This window comes from Eptesicus fuscus, chromosome 19, assembly GCF_027574615.1.
Source record: "Eptesicus fuscus isolate TK198812 chromosome 19, DD_ASM_mEF_20220401, whole genome shotgun sequence".
NCBI lineage: Eukaryota > Metazoa > Chordata > Mammalia > Chiroptera > Vespertilionidae > Eptesicus > Eptesicus fuscus.
Window position 1 is genome coordinate 26,683,995 of NC_072491.1, and position 27,451 is coordinate 26,711,445.

A 27,451-nucleotide genomic window follows, 5' to 3' on the forward strand; every position below is an offset into this window, starting at 1 on the left:
TGGGAGGGCTCCAGGGCTTGTCCGGCCCATCTCGCCCAGTCCCAATTGGCTGGACCCCAGTAGTAAGCTAACCTACCAGTCGGAGCATCTGCCCCCTGGTGGTCAGTGCACATCATAGTGAGTGGTTGAGCAGCCTTAGCACATGATTAGCATATTACGCTTTGATTGGTTGATTGGCCGACTGGTCAACTGGACACTTAGCATATTAGGCTTTTATTATACAGGATGTGCATAGTTCATCTCAAAGGGGATGGGATGGAGGGCCAGGAAGGTGACTAGGCTGGGACCATCTCATAGGCATCACTGCTCCTTCACGATGGATGAGCAGTTTGTTCTTTGTCTCTGTGTTGGCCCTGATTGGCCATCATTGATAATCTGGATAAAAACAGGTGGCTATATTCTGGAGGAGCTCTCAGCTCCCATGGCAACAGTAAGCAGTAATGTAGGATATGGAAATAATTTCAGTTGATTAAACTGCAAACATGTCACACCCCACCACAAAGCCATGGCTACCTGGTGGCAAGAAGAGGGTGCATGTGGACCGGGCTCAACCAGGCTTCCTTCCTCCGGGGCATGCTGTCGTAGATTAAAAGGTCCTTGTCAGTCAGCACAAGCAGGGCTGGCTTCCACTGTTTCTCATTCTCCCCGGGCACCTGAAACAGAAAGAAGAGAACTGGTAAAAGACGGCCTCCAAGGAGAGTGGCTGGAAAAGGGACGCTGGCATTCCCCGAATCAGAAGACCCAACAATAGGAAGGTCTTTCGGTTCTGGTTGCAAAATTGAAATGAGAAGAAAAAAACCATGTCATGGTCTCATGATTCTCGATCTTTGAAAATATGTTTTCTCAAGGCCCTGGGATGTGTAGTTATTGGCGCCAAGAAGCAGCCCAGGAGTCAAACAGTTGCCACCACTTCTCACTTGCCAGCCAGCACTGAGAATTTTATTTCATTGTGGGGGCAGGTGCCTGGGACACCAGCTGGTTCTCTGGTAGAGCGCATTGCTTTTCTTATGAAGTGTGAGGTTTGAAAGTTTTGGAATAAATATCCAAAGGTGAAGGCCCGTCTGAACAAGTGTGAGATATCACAGACTCAGGCACCACCTTGGAATTCTCTTGTTCTAGAATGTTTAGTTCTATTCATTGAAGATAGTTCTTTAACTCAAGGGCTGAGATGACCTGGCAGGGAGAGATCGGAGAAGATTCAAACATCACTTGGATGATTGGACCAGATGACCCTCAAAATCCCTTCCAACCTTGAGAATCTGGGAAGTTCAGATCTTATCTCTGCCCAGTGTTGATCCCCACACACTAGATGTTCTTCTATGAAAATGCCCTGCTTCCCATCTGAGCTCTGGGAGCAATTTTGATGTTTAGTTTGGAAAAACCCAATGCTCTAGCCTTGCTACTCAAAGCAGGCTCATGCTCCGGGAGCATCAGTATGACCTAGGAGCTTTGTTAGAAACTCAGAGCCTCAGGCCCATCCCAGACCTATTGAATCAGAATTTGTATTTTAACATGATCTTGAGCTGCTTCATATTCTCATTAAAGATTCAGAAGCACTGCTCTAGATGAGGTTGAGATTGTCTTTGACACTGGCAACTAATTCAGTGAAAATTCAACTCTCTCGCAACAAACCACTATCCACCTTGTATTCAGAATTAAACTACATAGTAAGCTAAATAAATAATAATGCTAACTCTTTCCCTTTCTCCTCTTATCATTACCTTTTCTTAGGTGCTACAGTGAAATCTGTGGAAGCAAGTGGGTGTGGCTTCAGGATTGAGTGATCAAAGCAGAGATGAGCAGGATGGTATAAGGGGTGAGCTTTGTAGTTTCATAGGCTCCATTATTTACTGCCCGTGTGGCTTTGGGCAAGTTATTCTTCTCTGTGCTTCTATTTCCTCACTGATAAGTAAGGATAGCATCGTGTATAACAGTGGCTAAGAGTTCTGACTCTGGAGCTAGAATACCTGGTCATAAATCATAGCTCCACGATGTACTAGCTGTGGGATCCGGGGCAAGTCAGTGAATCTCTGTATCTCAATCTCTGTATCTGTAAAATGGGGAAGTAATAGCACTATCTCAGAGGGTTGTTGTGATAACTGAGTTAAAATGTCTAAACTGCTTAGCACAGTGCAGAATAAGCACCATTTAGGGCCGGTTAATAGCTCGTGCCTCCTAATGCTACAGGAGAGGTGAAATGAGACCGTGCATGTAATGAGCTCAGCACAGTACCTGGCAGATGGTCAGGTCTTCACCGAAACTTAGGGTGGGAAAACTGTGGCAGACCCACCAATTTCTAAACTTGTCAAAAAAGGTGTTCTTTGAAAATGGCAATAGTCTGACAAAGTAATGATTTTTCTTGGGAAAAAGTATAAGGTAAGCCCAGAATATCGACAACCTCAATTCATTCTCCTTGGATCCTTTTCACATTTCTCCCCAGAAGAATTTGTTACACAACAAATTCTTTATTAATTCATGTCCTCCTTCAACAAATCCAAATAAAACCTCCTTTTCTAGAAGGAAGAAATCCCCCCCATGACGCTATTTATACTAGAATGTGAATGGCTACCTGGTTTATTTCTCCCTTTCTGCATTTTATGAATATTTAAGCCTATTTTACCTCCCAATAAAACAACAGCATCTTTAAGAGATCCAAATGAATTGTTAGGGGAGGCAATGTTCCAGACCCTACAAGGTGACTAAGCTATGGTCACAAGGCATAAAGTGTTTGTGAGATTTGGAGTATATCTTTTCCAGGCTCTACATTAAAACCCAGTAAATTACTTTTCTAGCTCATTAAATAAGACTGGGGAAGCTATAAATGATCCTCCCAAAGTGCCTATCTTACTTACCTAGTCAGATCTGATCCATTAACTTTGACTGGAACCAGTTATTTCAATGTCAACACATACTTCAAGATAATATTAAGCATCATTCTTCAAAAAGAATATTAAGTTTGCAAAAGAAACCTCAACAGTCAACACCACTTGTACAATTCAGACCTTCCTAATTGTAGAATCACAAACTCACCATCACAGCAAGTTGTATATATAGATATGAGAGTGTGTTTGGGTATTTGTAACTAGTAAACTTTTCTAGATATTTGCATCACTAGGAAGTTAAGTGGCTCCTGACACTTTCGGCTCATGGCTTAGAAACCACTAGATTCCAAACACATGCTTTCAGCAATGTTATAGTGAATATATTAACCATATAATTTTCTAGACAGGAAGTCACAAATTCAGAGGACTAGATATAAGGAAAAAAAAATCTCACTTTGAGGTAGCTTCTTTTTGGCATTAGCTTATCATGACCCTGTCATTACCAGGGAAGACTGTGGGCACAGCATTGATAAATCTCCGCTTTTTCAAAGAAATCCAGGAATCTACATTTTAATGTGAATTCCTCCAATTTATTTATTTATTTACTTATTTTCATCCTCACTCCAGGATAAGTTTTTATTGATTTTTAGAGAGGAAGGGGAGAGAGAGAAAGAAACATCCATCAGTTGCCTCCTGTACTCACCCTGACTAGGATTGAACCCACAACCTAGGTATGTGCCCTGATCAGGAATCAAACCTGCAAGTTTTTGGTGTACAGGATAATGCTCCAATCAACTGAGCAACCCAAACATGGAAATGTCCCCTACTTTTAAAAGTTAGTGTGTTAGTTTCCTATTGGTGCTCTAAAAAATCCCCACATAGTGGTGTTTATTCCCTTACAGTCTAGAGGTCAGAAGTCCTAAAATCAAGGTGTTGGGAGGGCTGCTTCCTTCTGGAGGCTGCAGGAGAGAGTCCCTTTCCTTGACTTTCCGGGCTTCTAGAAGCCGCCTGCATTTGTTCCTTAGCTCATGGCCGCACATCACATTGCCTTTCTCCCTCTGTTTCGGTCACTGCATCACCTTCTCTTGACTCTGATCCTCCTGCCTCCCTATTATTAGGACCCGTGTGATTAAACTGGGCCCACCCAGATAACCAGGGAACCTCACCATCTCAAGATGCTTAACTTTATTACAACTGCAAAGTTCCTTTTATCGTATAAGGCAACATAGCCACACTTTCTGAGGCCTGGGGCATGGGCATCTTTGGGGGGAGGGGCATTCATTCCTCCACCTGCCTCAGCTGGCATCTGATTTGAGTTAAAAAAAAATAATGTAGGGAGTGAAGTAATATGAAGTTTGGCATTTTCTTTTAAAATCTCCAGCATGCTCTCTCCCACCCACCCCTTCACCCAAATATGGTAGATGGAGAAAATAAGATGGACAAAATATGGACAAATATTAAAACTGGAGGTTCATTAATGTTTTTTTTATTTTCTGTCAATATTTCTATCATAACAAATTTTAAAAGTAAACAATATGGGAACCAAGGAAAAGACATCTGCCAGACAGGCATGGCCCGCCGACTGCCAGAATGCTGCGAGATAATGAGCACCTACCTTCTTGACAAATACACAGCACACGCAAACTCAATGGCTGCAGAGGCATTTGCAGATCTCACATGCAGTGGTTGGAGGAGTCCCTAGTATCTCAAAGGGCCCAACATTCCGCTGAAATGCAAGTGTGACATAAATTGCTCAAAACTCTGTGCATGTGCATGTGTGTGCGTGTGTGTGTGTGTGTGTGCGTGTCACTCATAGTAGCCTAGCTAGTGGCTCCCTTGAAGGAATACCATTTTTGTCTCTATATGAAAAGTGGATACCAAAGAAAGTGGACACCTAGTGCGGGTGATACAAGTGAAGGGTCAGAAAAAAGATGTAAATTAGTTATTTTTCTTGGAAAACTGAAGTTTATTGAAGAAAATTCATGCTCAGTGGCTTTAAGATGTAAGGACTCTCCATTTTTTTTTTAATTCTATAATCCAGTTTATTAACGTATTATATGTGTACATATCTTACCATTGCCACCCCCCACCCCACTCCCATATATGCCCTCACCCCCCAGAGTTTTGCATCCGTTGGTTATGCTTATATGCATGCATACAAGTCCTTTGATTGATCTCTTATCTCCCCCACCTCTCCCTAACTTTCCCCCTGTAATTTGACAGTCTGTTTGATGCTTTACTGTCTCTGTATCTATCTTTTTGTTCAAGTTTATAATGTTCTTTATTATCCATAAATGAGTGAGATCATGTGGTATTTTTCTTTCATTGACTGGCTTATTTCACTTAACATAATGTTCTCCAATTCCATCCAGGTTGCTGCAAATGCTGAGAATTCCTTCTTTTTTATGGCAGCATAGTATTCCATTGTGTAGATGTACCACAGTTTTCTGATCCAGTCATCTGCTGACGGGCACCTAGGCTGTTTCCAAATCTTAGCTATGGTGAATTGTGCTGCTATGAACATAGGGGTGCATATATCCTTTCTGATTGGTGTTTCTAGTTTCTTCGGATATATTCCCAGGAGTGGGAAGGACTCTCCATTTTGAAGCAGCTCTTACAAATGACAAAATCTCCATAACAATCCTCTCCCCCTAACATGTTACTCATTCCCACCCCCTTACTTATTTCTTCTGTTGACCTTAAACAAATAGACAGCCAGACATTTCTCCATCAAAATGGGTTTATTTGGGAACAACAAAGAATTTGCAATTTGGGACATGCGTTCTAAAGGCAAACAGTGCACAGTCCTTCCTACACTCACGGTTCCGTATTTTATCCAGTTATGCACAGTACCTACCCAATGCCTGGGATCGAGGGTGCTCAGTAGATTCTGACAGAACTATGAAAGACCTACGTCATATCTAGGTGCCTTAGGTCTCCAATAAACACTGTTAACTTATCTAACCAGTGTGGCTTAAAGGGCCCAGAGGCCTGCGACCTATGTGCTCTCTCGTGGACACCCTTCACCCACCCATGGCTCCAACTTCCTGCTCCCTTCACGAGGTCTGAGTCGTCCATACTCAGCTTCTAGAAATAGATGAAAGGCTGCTTCTAATCGGTGACACTCACAAATGATTACATTAGACGCCTCTCAGTCTGGTGGAAAAAGCTATTTCATACTTTTATTAACTCCAAAGGGCCATTTCAATTACAGTCCAGTTTGGTAAACAAGTTATCTGTGACTTACAGGCTTTACTCCTCTAACGCCCTTTAAAGGAATGCTGATATGCAGCAGAAGTTCATAATTTTGTCAACAGTTATCTTTTGAAAGATCGACATTATCCCTAAATGCAAAGGGAGCAAGTTCTTTAAAAAAGGTCTCTGCTTCCTGTCCTCTGTTTTTGTTTTCACTGGGTGTATCTGCGGTTTCCTTGTTGATTTCATCATTTTATTTACTTTTCAGAGGAGAAAGCCAAGAGTTCTTTGAAGGAAGAAGTTGAGAGTCCAGCCTCAACCCCACATCAGCATTTTCCGAGTCATGGCCTCGTCTACCAGCTGTTCAGTTATGTGAGACATCGTGATACTATTTATTATGTGAAATATCAACATGTTTGCTTTCCGTTGGATCTATTCAAGTTCTATAACTAAACAAACAAAAGCAAAAATAGAATTCATTTTATTTATTTTTTTAATATGTGTCTATTGATTTCAGAGAGGAAGGGAGAGGGAGCGAGAGATAGAATCATCAATGATGAGAGAGAATCATTGATTGGCTACCTCCTGCGCCCCCCACACTTGGGGATCGAGCCAGCAACCCAGGCTTATACTCTGACTGGGAATTGAACAATGACCTCCAGGTTCATAGGTCAATGCTCAATCAATGAGCTACACTGCCGGACAAAATAGAATTCATGTTAAAGAAATCTCAAAATTTGTGGGTCTAAGAACCAAGTGACAAATTTCAAAGTCCACTTATCTTACTTTAGTTCAAATGCCTTCCTAAAACCTGCCCCAACTGGGAAGATTCTTTTTTTTTTTTCCTTCTTTTTTCTCTGACCTCCTGGCAGCAAGAAGGCAATCTAGTATTAAGAACATAAATCTTGTCAGACAGTTGTAGTCTGCAAGTCTACAGCTCAGCTATTTACAGCATGATCTTGAATGAATTACTTATCTCCTCCATGCTTCCCTTTCCTCATCTGTATAATGGGGGTGATAAAAGTCCCTCTCCCCTGTGACTATCGGGAGGATAGAATCAGACAATGTGCATAAACAGATTATAGCATAGTGCCTGGCAAAGAGTAAGTTCTTAAAAATCGGTGTTTCTCAAAGTTTGATCTACATATCACAGATTTTTGCAATTTGGTCTGCTTCAGAATCAGTTGGGCTGAGACTTACAAATTCAGATGTCTTTCCCTTTTAGAATCCATGCATGCAAAAGTGCTGGAGATGGCACCAGGAATCTGCATGTATAGCAAGGGCCCTGGGTAAGTCTCATGCACACTATTTGAGAATATCTGTAGTCAGTGTTAATAGCCGTCACCACACTCAGATTATACATAGCACTCGTTTTCTACCAGTGATTTCCAGAGATGAGCCCTTTTGGATTTCCTGCCTCAGAATCAATGGGGCACTAAAAACACAGATTCTTGGCCCTGACCAGTGTGACTCAGTTGCTTGGAGCATTGTCCTGTACATTGAAAGGTCCCAGGTTCAATTCCAGGTCAGGGCACATGCCTAAATTGTGGGTTCAATGCCCAACCCCAGTCAGGGTGTGTGTGGGAGGCAACTGGTTGATGTTTCTCTCTCTCACTCTATCTCTCTCTCTCTCTCTCTCTCTCTTTCCCTCTTCCCCCACCTTACCCCTCTCTCTAAAAATTAATGAGATATCCTCAGGTGAGATAAAAACAACAACAACAAAACAGATTCTTGAATCCCAAATCCACTGAATTCTTACATCTAGGGATTGAGACTACTGATCTCTATTTTTGTAACTTCTGGAGACTGATGCACAGCCTGCTTTGGGATCCCCTGGCCCACATAACTCATTCTGACACTGGATCATAGCCCTTTATTTTTTAACCATTTACTCAGTGTCTGCAATACTATGATAAATGTTTGTTGTTAGAATGAACTGAGCTGAATAAAGGTGTATCTGCCCAAGTAAACCTAACGCTAAGACGGGCTCTGCTTGGGGATTTTCCCCTCCCCATGTCTTGCTAATGTGATATCCCTGGACATTTTACTCCTGCATAGTAGTTCTTCCAAAATCTAGTCATTAATGTACCATTTTCATAATTTTTTGTTGTATCTGCTTGTGCTATTATGAGACTAACTGCTAGCTGCCCACCCAATATTTATTTCTCCTTCTTTTTATAAAAAACTCCAAAATTATTAAGGGTGACAATATGTCCAGTTAAACAATTATATTTCTAATCTCCAGCTTATCTGTCATATACACCCTCCTCCAATAATTTCAACATAGACATACATTCCACCTGTACCCCATTGGGCTCACTTACATATCCAAGTTCACACTCATTTGGTTGGATCAGATGTCCAGGTACCTCTGACACTGGAAAGAGGTCTCCTTCATGTCTGCCTGTGTGCTCTTTGTAGTTCCGAAACAGGAAGCGCTAGAAATGTCATTTCTAAATAGAAAAGTAGCTGTGAAAACATAGCATGACATGTGGTTTTTCTCCTCTCTCTAACTTTATGTTTTCTCCCTCAGATTTCCCTTATGCAATAGTGAACATATTTGCGGCCAGCATGTTCTTTTTGTGATCCTTAAAAGAATTATAAGAAAGATTCCAAGGACATTTGAACATCCTCTGAAAGCTCAGCAGAATTAAATGAGACATAGGAAGGCACTGTTTCCAGTGTGGTACCATGCCAAACTTGGAATCTTTCCAAATATGAATGTTTTCTGGATGAAAGGGCCTATGCAAGGGCTTTTAATAACAGGTTTCATATAAAATTACCCTCATTCTAATGAAGTATGAGATCTTACCTCAGATTTATGTACCTGGTAATGTACACTAACTATTAAGACTCTAACTGCAGCTCTAACCAGTGTTGGGCTGGGGCTATGGTTAGAGTGTCAGCCCGTGCACCAAAGGTTTTATTCCTAGTCAAAGGCATGTACCTGGGTTGCAGGTTTGATTCCAGACACTGGATGGGGTGCATGCCGGCAACGAATCAACGTGTCTCTATCACATCGATGTTTCTCTCTCTCTCTCTCCCTCTTCCTTCCCTCCCTTTCACTCTCTCTAAAATAAATGGGGGGAAGGGGGGAAACATCCAGGGAGAATTAACAACAACAACAAAACAAAACAAGAATCTAACTGCAGAGAGAAGGAGGAAACACCTTGGTTTCTCCCTGTTCCTGTCTTCCAATTTTTACCAGTGCCTCATATTGGCCTCATTTAAGTAGATAACAGTATCTAATTCACAGAATAACTGAGAATCAAATGAGGTAACATAAGAAAAGTAGGAAGCATTATACGGAGTGTTAATAGGAGTACATGTTGTAAAAGTTTGTACTTTATTAGTAATGGTTCCTGAAATCCTCACACTCCCCTCTTGCCTTGCAGAGCTCATCTATATATATAAAAGCCTAAGTGACCAGCTGATCAGCCGACTGGCCAGTAGCTATGATGCACACTGGCCACCAGGGGGCAGATGCTCAATGCAGGAGCATGGAAACATGGAACAGACTGATGAATCTCAAAGGGAAGAGGGGAGAGGGGAGGGTGGGAAGAGATTAACCAAAGAGCTTATATGCACACTAGAGGCATGGATTTGGTGGGGTCCCTTGGCCTGGCCTGTGTGGATCAGGCCAAAACTGGCCCAGTGCACATATTCGTGCACCAGTGGGGTCCCTTGGCCTGTCCTAAAGGGTTCAGGCCGAAACCGGCTCTCTGACATCCCCAGGGTCCTGGATTGCAAGAGGGTGCAGGCCAGGCCAAGGGACCACACCTGTGCACGAATCCGTGCACCAGGCCTCTAGTCCTATATGAAATGACATTCACTGTCCTATCAGCACATCCTCAAACAAGTCTGATCCCTGCTACTCCTGTGCTAATTACAGATTTTGACTGAACACGTGGACAGCACCTTTGATTCTATGGAAAAAGTTGTCTGCGAGGCACTAGACTTCCCCAAAGAAAGCCTCCGCAGGTAACACACAAACACACACCCTAACCTGCTTGACACTGAGCATCATGGATCCTCAGATAAGTTCTGAAAATTAGCTATTCCAAACTCCTCAAAAACACGCTTCCTGTCTTTTCATCTTGCGCTTCCAACAGTTTTGCTTCTTCCTACAGCATCTTCTTATGGGCTTTTCAATTGCCTAACGCTGTTAGATTTAGTCGACTCCATCGCCACCTTTGGACTCTTAGAGAATTGGTGACCTTTTTCCTTATAGTCTCTTTCTTTCTAATCCATCCTAAGACCTGATGATCAAAGGCAAGGCATGTGTGCTTTTCCCCATAGATTTGCCAGAGATGCATAGCAACTCTGGGACATCCTCACTCTCCGCCAGGAAGGGGGATCTAAGAATAACTCTGGCTTAAACTCACAATGAGGGGAGTGGAAGGTCTAGGATAGAAAACACACTAACCAGGACAACACAATGGGTTGTAGATGTATTGTAGCTGGTGCCAAAAACTGCCCTGCTTTAGGAGTCTATGAAGGCATTCCTTCTGGCCTTTTCTTTTGCATCAGACTAATCTTACATCCAATAAATTTTGAGTTCCTTTCCAGCTTTGGTCCCCGAGTGCCCTACACAGTCCTGTCTGCACCCTTTTCTTTCCCACCCACATAAACACTCAGTTCTTCTTTCATCCTTATTGTGTGCAAAGGGGTGTGACTTAGGTTAAAGGAAATGATCTCCTTAATATGCAAGCATTTTGGTCTCAGTGGCTGCAAAGATCCATTCTCATTAAATTAAATTGAAAAAGAGATTGTGCAGTTGAAGATGATGATGTTGATGATGATGATGAAAAAAGTGAAAAAAGTATATTACTTGAGTTTAATTTTACTGCTTTCTCATAAAGAGAATATTAGGAGATAATCTTTTCCTACTGCTTTTATTAATAGTCACTAATGGTCTACAGTTGATCCCATTCATGAGAAAAGCCAAGTCATCTATGAACATAGATTTTTTTTTAAGGCAGAAAGCTTTGCTAGAAAGCTACTCAGTATATAAACAGACCTATGCAAACTAAGAAGCTGAGACATTTTTTAAAAATCCGTTCACATTACTAGACCAGGCCATCCCAACTAAATGAGGTAATATGTATTCACACCTGTGGCAAATATGTTTTGAGCATGTGCTATATGCCAAGCACTGTGCTAGGAGCTGGGCATATTGTGAGAAGCAGAACTAGACAGCACTCCCAGATGGAACATACAGGCTGGAAGAGGGGACAGACGGTACATAAATCATTAAACAATTAAATATTCAATTACAAACTGTGCTAACTGCTGCCACTCATCATGGGGCTTATACAGGAATCTACCGAGTCAAGTTCACTTTCTCCTACTCTGGAGGCTTTGCTGTTCTAAACTTTGAAATTCCCTTTGCGTTAAATGCCATTACAGGCAAGTGTTAACATGGTCAGTGAATTTCATGCACACACCTGGAATAACAGGTGCATGGATATTGCCAGCTTTCTCTAAATATTTCTGCAAATAGCAGATTCCTTTGCACATGATCCTTCACCCACACCCTGTTCCCATGACTTTTTTGGGGTAAATGTTTATACAGCTGTTAAAATGAAAAAAAAAGGGGGAGGAAAAAACTTTTAACACACACACACACACACACACACACACACACACAACCCCTGTTCAAAACAGATCTCTCTTTCTTTGATTTTCTATCTTCTCAGACTTTAAAACATCCAAATCAGATCTAGAGAGTTTTTTAAATATATTTTATTTATTTCAGAGAGGAAGGGCAAGGGAGAGAGAGATAGAAACATACATGATGAGAGAGAATCATGGATCAGCTGTCTCCTGCAAGTCCCCCACTGGGGATTGAGCCCACAACCCAGGCATGTGCCCTTGACTGGAATTGAACCTGGGACCTTTCAGTTCGCATGCTGATGCTTTATCTACTGAGCCAAACCAGCTAGGGCCAGATCTAGAGAGTTTGATTCACAGGGAGGCTAATTAAGAGAACTGTGAGGTCAGGAAAGCTTCACTGTGGGTACCAGGAGTGATAGGTAAAATATTTAACAACCAGCATAGCTACCAATGGAAGCAGAAGCCATCAGGATGCAAACCCCAGATCCTAAGCCCAATGCACCAGCTGAAGAGCAGGCCTGAGAGGCAGCTTCGGCCTTACACACTACATTTCTTTTGCCTTCCATTATGTCCCAGCCCCTGTAGGTCTTACATCTGATTCCATTTTTTTTTTTAAATCTTCCATCCAAACAAATATTTATTGGACACATTCTTTGTCATTGTATCCCAGGAACTGGATAGTGAAAAAGGTGCAAGGTCCCTGTCCTCATGGAACTTAGAGTCTATGGTAGTGACACACCACAACTTCAAGGAAACAAACACATGATTACAAAATTGTGATAATAAACAAAGCAGGGGATGAGATAAAGGGAGTGGGGAGAGGGAATAACAATTTAAATAAACTCATTCTTATAAGGGTTGTTAGAACTTTAAGGGTTAGTCTTGTAGGAGGTATTTGCACCTTAAGAAGGGACAAACCATTAAGCCAAAGAAATAAATTGCTCATGATGGAATTTCAGCCATAAAATGGCATAATGAGAGAATTATTTGGGGAGAGGGCACATTGGACAGGGGGTTTTTTCCTAGTCCCTTAAATCATCTCATCTTGGAAGCCTTCTGGGGAATGTATTTTTAAAGCTGGCCCAAGCTCACAAACACAAAAAAGTCCTGGTCTGGAGAGGGGGAACTACCCAACTGTTCAAGGGGGTTCCTCCTTAGGATGGGACCAAGCAGGGAGGGAGGGAGCACTTTCACTGTTTATTTTACCCAGGTCTCTATCGTTGAGTCTTTAATGAGCCTTTACTCTTTTGCCACGTACAAAGTGGGGGGAGGTCTCTTGTAAAGAGCTCATATCTTCATGTGTCAACTGTAAATGATTTTGACATTTCTGAATTATTTCAAACTTCGAATTTGAAGTTTGTGATAATTTGTTATCACAGTGATAGGAAAGTAGTGCAATTTGCGGTGGGGGATCGGGGTGGGTGGGGGGGGGGACGAGACGACACACATTCATCTGCCTCCCACAAGTAGTGTGATGGATTTTTCTAAACATGTGTGTTGTGCCCATACTTGTTTGATAGCCAGGGTTTTTGCCAAATGAGCACATTTACTAGACAGCAATTTTCAGGCAAACCAGTGAAACAATGAACAGCCTTCACCACAGAACCACAAAGAAAGAGCCTAAATAATGACTTTGCTGATTGATCGCCATTTTGACTGGTCAGCTCTCTTAATGAGGACATAAGTCATCAGCTAATTACACAAAGCAAGAGTTTGGGAGCACCACCATGGGGGGAGGCAGTGCCCGCTCAGCTGTGATCCCTGCAGCCTGGAAAGGCCTGTCTTGCGGAGCCACAGCCATGGCAGCAGGGCACAGTCCCCGCCAGGAATGAACCCATGTGCCCATCAGGCAGATCCCAAAGGCTTAAGACCAGCAGAACCCTAAAGTCCTGAGCAAGTTGTGGTTCTACCTATTTACATACTAAATAATTCAAACTAAAATTTAAAATTAACTTTCTAACAGAAAATACATTGCATGCTGGAATTAAAGGAGTTTCCAACAGCAAAATTCTTCATTAGAATTTGAAAAATTCGAATTCAAATTTATTAGTTCCCCAAAGCTAAACCTTTCTCTTTTTTGGAGGGGCGTCACTTTCCTGGTGCTTATAACTACCCACTGGGGTACCCAATCTGCACACCAGTCTAAAGCCATCCAACTGTCATTACCTCCCTCTCCACTCCTACCTGCCTCTCCTCGTGGTTTTCAAAGTCCTCCTCAATCTGGCTTTGTGTCATCTCACCAGAGAGAGTCTCTCTGATTCTCAATGGGAACTCAGGGCTTATCTGGCCTTTTTTTTTTTCATTGGTTCCCCCAAGCCTCATGCCAATCCTTCATTTTCACCTTAGCATGCTTGCTCATAACAATACCCCTTCTTAGAAGGGCTCTACCCTACTTTATGCCATCCTTTCTCTTCTGCCCTATTTTATGCCATCCCTTCTCTTCCATGAACCTCTTCCAAAATGCTTCTCCAACATGGCATAGCTGCAGAATCACTTAGTAGACATTTACTCTGTGCCAAGCATCCAACCAGATGCAATGGATACAGCAGCAAAGACACACAAGGTCTCCACCCCAGGAGCTTAGTATCCAGTGAGGAATATTAAAAATAAAAACGGTAAGCAATCACTCCAAATTGTGAAAGATATAACATTAGCTTCCTATCGCTACTGTAATCAGTGACCACAAACTCGGCGGCTTAAAACAATAGAATTAATAAATTAATAACAATGGCTTCCATTTATATGGGGCTCTACAGTTTACAACGTGCTTTCACATGCATCATTACTACACTGACAGGGATGGATGCAGGAGCTCAGAGACTCTCGGTGGGTCACCCAAGAAGAAAGAGCTCACAAGAGACGAGTGAGGATCAGAACTGAGTCCTCTGGGCTCGGCGTCCCCTGTTTATCCATGGCGTCACGTGGGCACTGTGCTTTCCCAGATAACCTAAGTGCTGAGGGAGCGCAGTGCAGTATCGTGCAAAGCCATTTACCCTTTCTTTGCCTCCGTTTCCTTCCTCATCTCTAAAATGAGGCATTTGCAACAAGTTTAAGCGAGGTGCCTTGTTAGACGTGAAATAGCTAATCTTTAGTAGCATGCATGAGTTTACCGTCATTTTTCTCAACTCCTTAACCAGTTCAACCAATCTGCCTGGAACTGGGAGCCAGTCACAGTGCCAGGCACTCTGGGTACAGTAAAAGGTTAGGGACAATTCCTTCTCTGGCACACTCTATCTCGAGGAATGTGCTGGGGGAACTTTTGTGTACAACTATCTTTTGAAAGATTGCTTCCAAGGCCAGAGCAGCATGCCCTTTTGTACCATGGCTCTGAGTTCTGTCTCCTGGAAAAAAAAACACAACACACACACACACACACACACACACACACACCACAAGATGGTACAGCACTGCCTTGAAATGCCACTAACGTCATCGTGGTCAGTGTCACATGGCCATATCTGAAGGTCTTAAGTCTATAGTTACTCAACAGCAGATCAGGAACTTAGCTTCTCTTTGGTAATAAAAGCTTTTACCTGGCTCTTCAAACATTTTGACTTTCCTCCCTATTTCACAGTCCATAAAGCACCTCTCTGGTGTGGAGGGATTTTTTATTTCAAAGGAGATATAAGACAGCATGATTTTTTCCACCTCTCGATTGCTTATCGCTTGCCCCCCTCCCCAGCCCCCCAAGCTATGGCACGGTGATTCTGCAACACAGCTTTTCTAATCGATCAGTTCTGTGAAGATGCCAGTGCACTGGGGGTCTTCCTGCCTTGCTCCCCAGGCCATCTCACTGTGTGTCTGGCATTAGCTGTGCCAGAGCCCGGGTTAATATGTACACCCTGCAACTCATTAGCTGCACATTAGCATGAGAGCCAAGAGCCTGTATGATGGCTACAACAATATGCTGGGGCCTGGGGCAGAGCGTCAGCGGAGCCCCATCCGATGCAGAGGTCAGCAGCCTGGTGTCAGCCCCACAGCACACGTGGAGCCCCTTGTGCTCAAAGTGGCCACTGGGCAAGCTGGCAAGCACGGGGCCTCATTAAAAACTGAGGGGAGCAAAATCCCTTGGCAGGACCCCGTGGGCTTCATACCTTTCACTCACATAAAGAATGTATTGGGTTTATCACCAAAATAAAGAGAAAGTGGAACATCCAAGTGGCATTATCATATTTCCAGGGATCTGAGCAGAAGTTTAAGCATGTATTGTTAAATTCAAATGTTCTCTTTTAGCCCCTAAATAACACAAGCTGGTTTAAATCTAATGAAGGTAAAAGGATTATAGCATGTATTTCTCCTTCCTTCCTTCTCCCTTCCTCCTTCCTGTTTTCTTCTTTCCTTCCAACCAATTTCTTTCTTAACTGAATGTAATAATAAACAGCCCTTGAAAAACTAACTATTCATCCCAGAGCAGAGCCTCTCAAATCCTCCCCGGGAATGCCTTCTTTGGCTCACAAAGACTGCTCACATACCTCCCATCTCCTTTTCGTGGAGGACAACAACCCCCAGCGAGAGTGGGGAAAGTGTATTAGGAAAGAAAAGCTTCCTCAGACCTCCAGGTCTGTCATAGTGCAATGTAATTATTTAATAGGCCATTATGGGTAGGACTGCCATGCTATTACTAACAGTTTCTCTTTTATTTACGGGTAAAACAATGAGGTCAGTGACTACCAGCTGTTAGTGATTTTAGAGATGATGACCCGACCCATCATGGGTACTTAAAATTTGCTTGCTTTTTTATAGGACTGGTTTGAATAGAAAAAAAATACACACACAAAAAAAAAAACCTCCGTGTTTGAAATGACAGAGCATGCAGTGCTCACATTTTCATAAAACTACTTAAAAATAAAAGGTCAAACTAATCATAGCCACACTGAGGATCAGCCGTTTTGTCAGCACAATTCAAAGAGTAGTTTTTATTCTCAACGATCACACCTTTTTTGGGGCAAAATCCCAATAAGCGCTTTGCACCGTGACAACCAGGAGGCATGCAGGACACCTCTGATGGTGCCAGTGTTCTTCCTCAAGTGGAATGTGGCTCTTGCAGAACAGGTGGCCCACCCCTTTCAACTGGGCACACAACCTTGTGCCCAGACACGTGCTCACTCATCAAGAGAACAGGACTCAGCTGGGCTCTGGTAGTTCAACGGTGTAGAATCAGTGTGTTCTCAGGAGTGTTAAAGGACATAATGCATATGAAATCACGCTATAAAGCACTAAGCAAATATTTCATTGTTGCTATGGTCTGAATGGTTGTTAACCTCTCTCCCCCTCTCCTCCCCCCGCCCAAATTCATATGTTGAAAATCTAATGCCCAAAGTGATGTTATTAGGAGGCGGGGCCTTTGGGAGGTGATTAGAACGTGAGGGCAGAACCCACATGAAGGTAATCAGTGATCTTATAAAGGAGATCCTATAAAGATCTCTCTCCCTTTCCCCCGTATGAGGACTCGGCGAGTTCACAGTCCTGAAGACAGCCCTCACCCGAGCATGCTGGCACCCTGACCTTAGACTTCCAGCCTCCAGAACTGTGAGAAAACCATTTCTGTTGTTAATACACATTTCTGTGGTATTTTGTTAGAGCAGCCCAAACTGATTAAGACAATTGTTTATTATAACTTGTGTAGTTCTTTGAGTTGGGATATCAAAGAAGAATATTTTTGTGGAAGAGAGATTAGACTGTTCACTTATAAGTTGACTTTGGTACAATACATAAAATTCTAGACTATATTTCATAAAAAGCAATATGTTTCAGGTCTCTTAAGATTGTCCCGAGCTCACAGACTGATATATACTGGGTGAAGATACACTGAATATGTAAAACTCACTAGAACTAATAGTAAAAGAGAATAGAGCACCTTTCCCAGTGGGAAGCACTCAAAAATGTTGAATTGTTTTCCATCAAGAATTTATGGCATTAAAAAAAAATTTTAAGGCATTCACCTTCCTCCTGCAGTTTGGATGTGGCACCCCTAGTGGTCAGCCTTAGTTGGCACAACAGCATGCCCAAGCACTCCAAGGCTCAAAACTCAACTCCAGGTACCTAGCTCTGAGAGGCTGGAGTTATTGTCTACAGGGAGTGGAGGATGCTGAGCTGAGCCAATCAGAGTGAAAGTGAAAAATAGAGCGCAGTTGGACCAAGGGGGATGCCCACGTGACTCTAAAGTTAATTTTCATACATTGCTTAGAAATTGTCTTAGAAGGCAATTCTAAAAATGCAATACAGCAGCATCTGAGTGAAGGTACAATTGCCTAAGGGGGTTGCTAAGAAAGGCAGTATCACCTGAAAATAGATATATTGTGTGTTCTAGCCACCCAAGATGAATGGCTGGTCTTAAATGAGGTCATGCATTTGGCGCCTAAACCTTTGCACATGGTATTCCTGATACCTGATGTTTTCTACCTGATGTTTAAGATTCAGCTTAATACCTTTCATATCCTCCTAGGCCAAGTTAGCTAATTCCTTCCTATGAGCCTTTATAGGATTTAATATAGAAATTATAGCATGGGTGGATCTGTATTTGAAATTCTTAGTTTCCGTGTCTATCTTCTCCGTTTGTTAGTGGATTCCTTGAGAACATCTTGGTATTTCTGGTCCACTGCCTTGCCCATTATAAATAATTATCTAATCTAAAATCACTTCCTTAGTCCCTTACATCAACATCTCTCATTCCCTTTCTAGCACTTCTCACTATCTAAATTTTGTGTTTCTCTGTGTATTATCTATCTCCCCTGCTAAAATGTCAGCTCCAATGCAGCAAGGAACCTGTCTGGCTGTTCACTGTCATATTCCCAGTACTTAAACCTGCCTGGCGTGTATTATGTACTATGAAGTCCTTCACTGACTGAGTGAAGGAATTATAGGTGCTCAATAAAGTTTCTCAAATGAACAAGCCAATAACCAATCATACATTTGTTGTTTAAAAATAACTAGATTATTTATAGTAAAAAAGATACGCTTGGGCTTTTTATATATATAGATTTTTTACTGTATTCTCTATGCTGTACTTTATATCCCATGACTGTTTTTATAAGTGGCAGTTTGTACTTCACCTATTTGTGAGTCCCCCACCCCTTGCCCTCTGGCAATCATTAGTTTATTCTCTGTGTTTATGAGTCAGTTTCTGTTTTGTTTTGTTTGTTCATTTATATTTTTATTACTTTTTAGATTCCACACGTAAGTATTTGTCTTTCTCTGTCTTATTTCACTTAATATAATACCCTCTAGGTCCATCCATGTTGTCACAAATGGCAAGATTTCATTCGTTTTTATGGCTTAATAATATTCTGATGTGTTTATGTACCGTTTCTTTATCCATTCATGTATCAATGGACATTTAGATTGCTTCCATATCTTGGCTATTGTAAATAATGCTGCAATAAACATAGGCCTGTATATGTTCTATATTTCTTAAGATAAATACTGAGAAATGGATTGCTAAATTGTATGATAGTTCATTTTAATTTTTTGAAAAACCTCCTCAAACCTACTATTTCCCATAGTGTTGCACCAATTTATACTCCCACCAACAGTGAATGAAAGTCCCCTCTTTCCACATCCTTGCCAACACTTGTTATTTACTCACTTTTTAATAATAACCTTTCTGACAGGTGTGAGGAGATATCTCATTGTAGTTTTGATTTGCATTTCCCCATAGATTAGTGACATTGAGCATCTTTTTGTGTGTCTGTTGGCCATCTGTATGTCTTCTTTAGAAAACTGTCTCTTCAGGTCCTCTGCCCATTTTTTAAATCAAATTACTTATTTTTTGATATTGAGTTGTAATAGTGCTTTATATATTTTGGATATTTACCCTAGACCGGTGATTTTCAAACTTTTTCATCTTATGGCACACATAAGTTAATTATTAAAATTCTGCAGCACACCAAAAATATAGTTTGTTTTTTAATATATTTTATTGATTTTTTACAGAGAGGAAGGGAGAGGGATAGTTAGAAACATCGATGAGAAACATCAGTCAGCTGCCTCCCGCACACCTCCTACTGGAGATGTTCCCACAACCAAGGTACATGCCCTTGACCGGAATTGAATCTGGGACCCTTCAGTCCACAAGCCGACACTCTATCCACTGAGCCAAACCGGTCAGGGCCAAAAATATAGTTTTTGCTGATTTGACTGATTTACAAAATAATAAAATTATTATTATTATTACATATCTCTTTTTGGTCCAAAGTGACTTTTAAAAAAAATCATGTGTTTATACTTGAATATAAGGATTTCTGGTACCAAGAATTAATCAGATGCAGCCTTATTATGTGGTGTGACCAATAAGTTGCAACTCTAGTATATGACCTATGTATTTACAGTTCAAGACAGGGTATTCACACTGGACAGCTTTTGTTGTGTTGGCTGTTGTTCTTTTTTTATTTGACCATCTAAGGGAAAAGAGGTCAGTGCCCCTAACTAAACATTCGTGTATTGCATGTTTTAAAAAACTCTTGCGGCATATCGGTTGAAAATCGCTGACTGACTGCTATTGACTGCAGAGCGTCTTGGTGTGTGTTGTGTGTCTGTGTCGGGAGATCCAGGTATACAGAAGTTAATGTTCACCTGAAATTCTTGTGAAGCACGGACGTGCCTACCTGCTCCATCATCCCTGATGGAGTCCCCTGACACACTTTTTCCCAATGCCTCTGACAAGAATCCAATTTGGATGATTTAGATTTCTCCTTTTTTCATTGCCATTAGTGGAGGTGCAATGGAGCAGAAAGAAGCCCTGCCAGTAAACAAACTAGGGAAAAGAAGTTATAGTAAAGAGTCTAGGAAACCCAACTAAGAAGAATCAGACAAGTCATAGTTTATATAAGATTTAGTCAGTCTGTATGCAGAGCAGAGAATGAGAGAACAAACAGCGAAGAGTGGGGAGGTAGAGAGGTGATAGAGGTAGGAGAGAGGTAAGTGAACTATACAGCCTTGGAACCATAATTAAGTTGTTTGGCAAGTAAGTGCAATGATAAGTATTGCCAGTGCTATTTTAGAAGTCTTCCAGGAAAATGACAGTTTTACTTAGGGCAACAGGGGCCTTAGCCAGTGGATCATTATGACCAGGAACCAACTCCAATCCCAACTTTTTCCTCCTACTGATGCTCCCAAGGATTCACTCTTTAATTCTCTCTTCTCGCTTTCCTAGAGATCTCTTCCACTCTTTGACTCCCCCTCTCTACACGGTACTCCCAATACCTATCCCTAACTTTGATCTCAGCAGCGCTCTAGACCAGTAGTCCACCAATTTCCCAGTGGTGAAACAGCAATAAAAGGATCACATATTCATAATTCTGAATAGTTCTTATAATGCTTTACAAGCATAATCAGGTGCTCCTCGGTGCAGGGCGTTATGCCCTGGAGAATCACAGACACAGAAGTTTTAGTCTCATACCTAATGTAAACTAGCTGCATGACTATGGTCAAGTGACATAAAATTGCCAATTCATATTTTATTGTTGTTTTTTTCTGTATATTCTAGCTTAAAGCTCTTATAGCAATCTATGGTACTTAAAGCTCATGGAATAAATGAGACATGCATCTGAGCTGTGTTACTGGGGCAACAGAGCAACTAGCAACAGAGCAACTGGGCTTAGAAGCCACATTTTCTGATTTCTAATCTAGTGTTCTTTTTATTAAAAAGAATGATAACTTTATCGAAAATAAAGAACAGCCACTCAAAGTCCATCACACCTGTCCTGCATCTCACTCAAATTGAGACACTTGACATTTTCAAGTAAGGAAATCCCTGAGTTATACCAAGTTCATGGTCTGAGAGTTCTTATGTGAAAGGATGATTGCTTAGAACAAAGAAATGAGGGTCAGGTGCCTGGACCTGACCACTGTGAACACATAATGTAAAACTGTAATCTATTCCCAGAAAATGTGTTACAGTGTCTGCAAGTTCTGGCTGACACCACTGGCCCACTGAGTCATTCATTCGACAAACTTAGGCTGCCCACCTACTATTTCCCAGACACTGCCTAGGCACTGGAGCTATAGATCTAAATCATCTCTTTTCTCTGGAAGTTTACAATCTGCATGTTAAAAAATGGATCAAAGAATATTTGGGGGCCTCTCCTGACTCATTAAGAAAGGAATATGAGTAGGAGTAATTCTGAGAGTCCTGCTTAACCTCTGTACTCCATGAAAACCCCCACTTTTATCTCAACACAGACCATATATAAATATGGATGTTCTTAACTCAGATTCTAGAACTCTAGATACACCTATATTTCTTTCCCTAATTCTCAATCAAATCAATCTAAAGAATTTCAAATTTACTCACTTGATAAACCAGGGAATTGATTCAGTTTATAGGTCCTGAAAATACCAACTTGAAGGAGTTTCAAGATGGAAAGATGAAATGTGTTAATTTGCATGGCATTTGTAATATGGCAGCCTAGTCCTGTTAGAATAAAAGGTCCAAGCCAACATTGTAACAATGCAAAGAGAATTTCAAAGCCTTAAAAAATAATTAGTCCATGGTGTGAGGGAGGAAGGAGTGAGTAAGTACCAGGGTGAGGTACTAAAATTTGAATACAGTTGTAACTAAAAGTGAACTTGGTCACAGAGATATCTTTATTTCTCTGCCACTTAAAGGTCCCATGACATCTGCTGGAGTTACCCTCCCCCGATGTGAACACACCAGTGATTTTAGTAGATATTGTTGGTCCTCTGCCAAAATTCCCTGTAACTAGGTGGGTGCATCCAACCCTCACCCCTGAGGATATTGACTGCTCACAGGTTAACCCTCCTCCTTCTCTAAAGAATTGCCCTTGGCTGATGGGAGTGGTCCACAGCTAATGGCTGACTCGTGGGGTACCAAATCCTGACTGCCTTGGCTTGAGGTTGGAGAGCTCTGTGCTGCCATTCACAGGCTGAGCTCCCTGTGGGATTGGACTGAGGCTAGATTTTAGCTGATACCACTTCTATGCCTAGTGTCCTCCCTGTCTATGCTGCTTCTCTCACTTCCTTACAGGTTTCTCCTAAGAGTTAGCTGCATTAATTCAATCAAGAGGCCATTAGACTGAGGTGGGTCCAATGTCATGGCAGCTGACAATTCTAAGCCTGTAAATGCGTTAAGGTTACAAAATCGAAACCAAGGACAACCCACCACAAACAGCCGATTAGGCTTTAAGCTATAGCCAATCAATACTTTCCTAACATTGCGTCCGCATTTTCTCTATTTGAGCTCTTGTCCGTGCTAACTTCCTGTTTGGTGCTACCCAATGGGAGTCCATTTTTGCCCAAACTCAAGATTTTCAATATGCCTCAGTTTATCTGTTAACAGAGTCCTCCCGGAGAAGCCCCCAACTCAGACTGGGCCTCTAAAAAATTCAAAGACATTACATCAATGGATTATCTATTTCATAAAGGAATGACAATCTATAATGACCCATAAGATAAAACAAAGTTTAGCAAAGTCTGCTAGCCCAGTGGTCGGCAAACTCATTAGTCAACAGAGCCAAATATAAACAGTACAACGATTGAAATTTCTTTTGAGAGCCAAATTTTTTAAACTTAAACTTCTTCTAATGCCACTTCTTTAAAATAGACTCACCCAGGCCGTGTTATTTTGTGGAAGAGCCACACTCAAGGGGCCAAAGAGCCACATGTAGCTCGCGAGCCGCAGTTTGCCGACCACTGTGCTAGCCATACAACCAGGCACAGAGAACTTTTTATCTCAATTCTTCTAGTCTTCTCCAAAAAAAATCGAATCAGGCCCATTTGTAATGTACATATCCCTGTCTGTCTCTCCTCCATGGGCAGCTCTGACGTTTCCACCTTGGTGAGAATGACTCACATAACTAAATTGCACTGTGAAGTCATGTAGAAAAAATGGGCATATTTTCGTGTTTTCATTATGGCTGCCGCAGCCATCTACCCACCCATCCATTCCAGTGTTAAATCCAATTTTTATTGGAGAGACTGCAAGATGGGGGGATTGGCGCCTTTTCTTTAAACACTTGTAGTGAAAGACTAGCAGAAAGATAAGCAAATGGTTGCCAGGTTTTCCTGGGTCTTGCCCCATCTCAGAGGTGATGCACTCAGGAACTTGATGACTGCCTTTTAAAGCCATACAGCAGGTCTATTAGCACTTAATTGCATTAACAGCCTGTGTTTCCCAGATTTCCCAGCAGAGCAAAGAGTCTTGATTTAGGTCTGATGCAATTCCGGGTAGCCTGGACAGTGGTTCTATTTCCGTTTATCAGGTGGGAGTTCCCTCAGCTCAGAGACTATTTTTGGCCTGGAAGAAGTGGTGGGGAATTCCTACTTAGGTGATTTGTAGGCAGATGGCAGAGCTGATCTTTTTAGAGGCTCCAGGAATATCATTCCATTAATTATACTGCCAAGGTCTTGATTACCAGCAGCCTGTTTTACTCAGGCCAGGGCTACGTTACATTTACACTTGGGATTCTTCTGCTGCAGGTGGGCAATGTAGCCAGAGTATGTGATTACTGGGTTGGTTATATTTAGCTGGAATTCTTTTGGGATAAATTGCTATTACTGGGTCTGAAATTAATAATACTCTAGTGAATTATGTGAGAATATAGAAAATATATACATGGATATAAATAGATATGTTGATAGATATATATGTTCATAGAGACAGGTGAATAGAGATAAATATAGATATACCTAGGTGGATGAATGGATACATAGATATGGATGGTAAGATAAATGAATGGGCAGATAGATATAGGAAAAGATATATACATAGATGAGGAGAGAAGGAGAGAGAAAGAGAGAGAGGGGAGAAAGGGGAGAGATGGGAGGAGAAATGGGAGGAAAGATGGGAGGAGAGACGGGGGAGAGAGAGGTGGAGCGGGGGGAGAAAGGGGAAAGATGGGAGGAGAGACGGGGGAGAGAGAGGTGGAGCGGGGGGAGAAAGGGGAAAGATGGGAGGAGAGAAGGGGGAGAGAAGGGGGGAGAGAGTGAATAGATATACAAGAGATAGAGAGAGAGGTGGAGGTAGCAGTCCTGCCTTTGCACAGTAGTGCTGGACAATAAAAATGATGGTGCAAGCTGAAACCATACTATGTCATCTTAACAATCAGTGGGAGAAATTAATATTGTTCTGTGGCCTTTGAAAATGTTTATTAAAACATTAAAATTGTTTTGCTGTCAGTTATCAATGCATAGGAAAATGAAAAAGTAACACTAATGTTTATTTAGTACTATCATCGATCATTTAAAACATTAAAAAGGTGGAGAATTAAACTGCCTTATTTCCTTGTCAAAACCTTCTCAAGCATAGGCTGAACTCTGCTGGTCGCCTGCTCCTCATCACGTACGCTACAGAGCGAGCATCTTTTCCAGGCCAGGGAAAGTTGTCATCCTCCTTTCTAAGTTTGCATCAGCAAGCGGCAGTTTCCACTCTGTATTTTCAATGATGTGAAATATCTCTAAGAGGTCCTTTCATGTGACGTTTTCCATGGGCATCACTTCTTCTGGGGCATCTTCAGCCTTCCCTCTTCATCTGTGTTTAGAAGTTGCCCTTCACCACGTTCTTCAGGCTATATATTAGGAGGCTCTTGAAGAGTATCAGTGCCTACATGCCCATGGTCAGCTCTTTCTTCTATAATTCCAGGTACATTGTATTTGAACTTCACTTCCAGAGTTTAGCACTTTCCATTTTGTTGCATTTCATCTTTCTTGGACAGTTCCCCGTCTCTATTATCCATTCTTGTACAATGCGATACAGATTTATCCATTGGAGACAGAAGGAAATACAACCACTCACTTTGCTGTCTGCCTGTAAACTGATTAACAGACGCGCAGTGACCAACCACAGACAGGCTTTGAAAGAAGTGACGTGACTGGCCACTGGTCACAATGTACACCTGCTGTTTATGTAGTGAGGCGTGGACTCGGGCTCGCAGCAAAGTTTTTACTTTATGAAATTTAATCACAGTTAATATATCATGGTAAATGTAATCTGAACCATGTTGTTAAGAGACTGCTGTTATCTAATTAAAACATGGAAATGTGCAAAATATGGCCAGCTGTGTATGTGGGGTGTGTGTGTGTGTGTGTGTGTGTGTGTGTGTGTGTGTGTGTATTTTATTATCTAGTCTTCCCCTAGCCTATGTTATTAAAGATGATTTCAGTCTTTGTAGGACCTGTTCTTTGGACTTCACAATACAAAATACTAGTGAATGTGGAGGATTGTTGTGTGGGATATGGAGGGATGGATCTAGCCAGAGAGGTTCAATTGATTGACATAGTCAATAATAGGCGGAAGAACAGAGGAGAGGACCTCTTCTCCTTGATTTGTGTCATGGGAGGAAGGAAAGCAGTTGAAGATTGTAATGGATGTGGATAAAAGAATAAATATTTTAGTAAAAAGATTTTAGACACTTTCAGTCCTGGTGTGTAAATTCCTCCCACTGTATACTAAATGCTTGTGTCCCACCAGAATTCATATGTCGAAGCTCCAATGTGATGGTATTTGGAGGTGGGACCTTTGGGAGGTAATTAGGCCATAAAGGTAGAGCCCCCACCATGGGATTAGTGTCCTTATAAGAAGAGGAGGAGGAGGAGGAAAGCTGGCCCTTTCTCTCTGCCATGTGAGGACACCATGAGAGGAAGGCTCTCTGTGAATCAGGAAGAGGGCTTCCACCAGAACCTCACCACCCTGGCATCTCGATCTGACATCCAGCCCCCAGACCTGGGAGAAATACATTTCTGTGTAAGGCACCCAGTCTATAGTGTTATACCAGCCCCAAATGGTGAACACACCCCTTATTTCCATAAAGGCAAATAAAGGATTTTGAGTGTTTCTGATAGGTCTCTTAGCTCTGAAACTGTGATATTGCTCCAACACTGGATTCTGGAGCCGCTCACTCATAGGGACACATAATCCCTGGGCTCCTCAGCTTAGTGGAACATTCTGGGCTTGAGAGTTCAAAAGAAGGGCTCAAACTCTGGCTCAGCCACTTAACGAGAGGAGTGATGTTAGCAAAGTAACTCAATTTCTCCAAGCTTACCTCATAGGACAGAGATGACTAAAGCACATAGCCTGAAACAGACCAGGCACATCATAAATACTAATTACCAGTTTCCTTTCCTCCAAGAACATCCTCGTAGGCACAGTGATATAAATGTCCTCCTTTGAAAGAATCTGAGGTAGATATGAGGAAAGCTGAGAACTGAACTTGCATCTCAGAGCCTCCAACTGGGTTTTATTGTTCTGTGGTGTGTTTTCACTCTGACAAGAAATAGTTTGCAAGTTGAGATAACAAGGTTAAGCAAAGGCAATGCCTGATGAACCAAGTGCAAAACAATCCAGCAATTCTGCCATGTCCCTGTTTATTATTTTTCTAGGTAGCAAGAGAGTCAGGGCTTCATTTATCTTTCTTTTTTCTGTACCCAGACAGTTTAAACACCTTAATGGTAACTGTAAAAAGATTAAATTAAAAACAATGATTTAAAAATGTGTTTGAGACATGATGTATTTAATAATTCGGGATAGGGATTACAGATCGGGGATGTTAATGGGAAAGACTTTATATTGGGCACCTGGCCCGTCTATAGTGAGGGCACTGACAGGAGAAAGCAGTACAGGACCCATCACTGTGTGTAGGTGACAGAACCAGGAAGTCAAAGAGACAGGAAAATGGCCCCAGTTCAAAGGCTACTAGCCCAACACTGACCTTGATACTATAGGGAGTGCACAGGACAGCTACTAGAGTTCAAGGAAAGAATAAAACATTGCAGTGAATGGGCTGCAGGAGATTCTTTTAAGTTAAAGAAAAGGAATAATTATATCACAGCATGGTCCCTCTAATTATTTCTGTATTTTTATTTAG

General features: G+C 41.8%; 1 protein-coding gene across 1 annotated transcript in view; it reads right to left on the bottom strand.

Annotated features, from left to right (window-relative positions):
* SNTB1 (syntrophin beta 1) overlaps positions 1 to 27,451 on the bottom strand; it is a 197,736-nt gene that overhangs the window by 29,607 nt on the left and 140,678 nt on the right. The window contains exon 5 of the mRNA XM_008143357.3: positions 514 to 653. Within this exon, the coding sequence (XP_008141579.2) occupies positions 514 to 653 (140 nt within the window). The remainder of the gene's footprint in view (positions 1 to 513; positions 654 to 27,451) is intronic.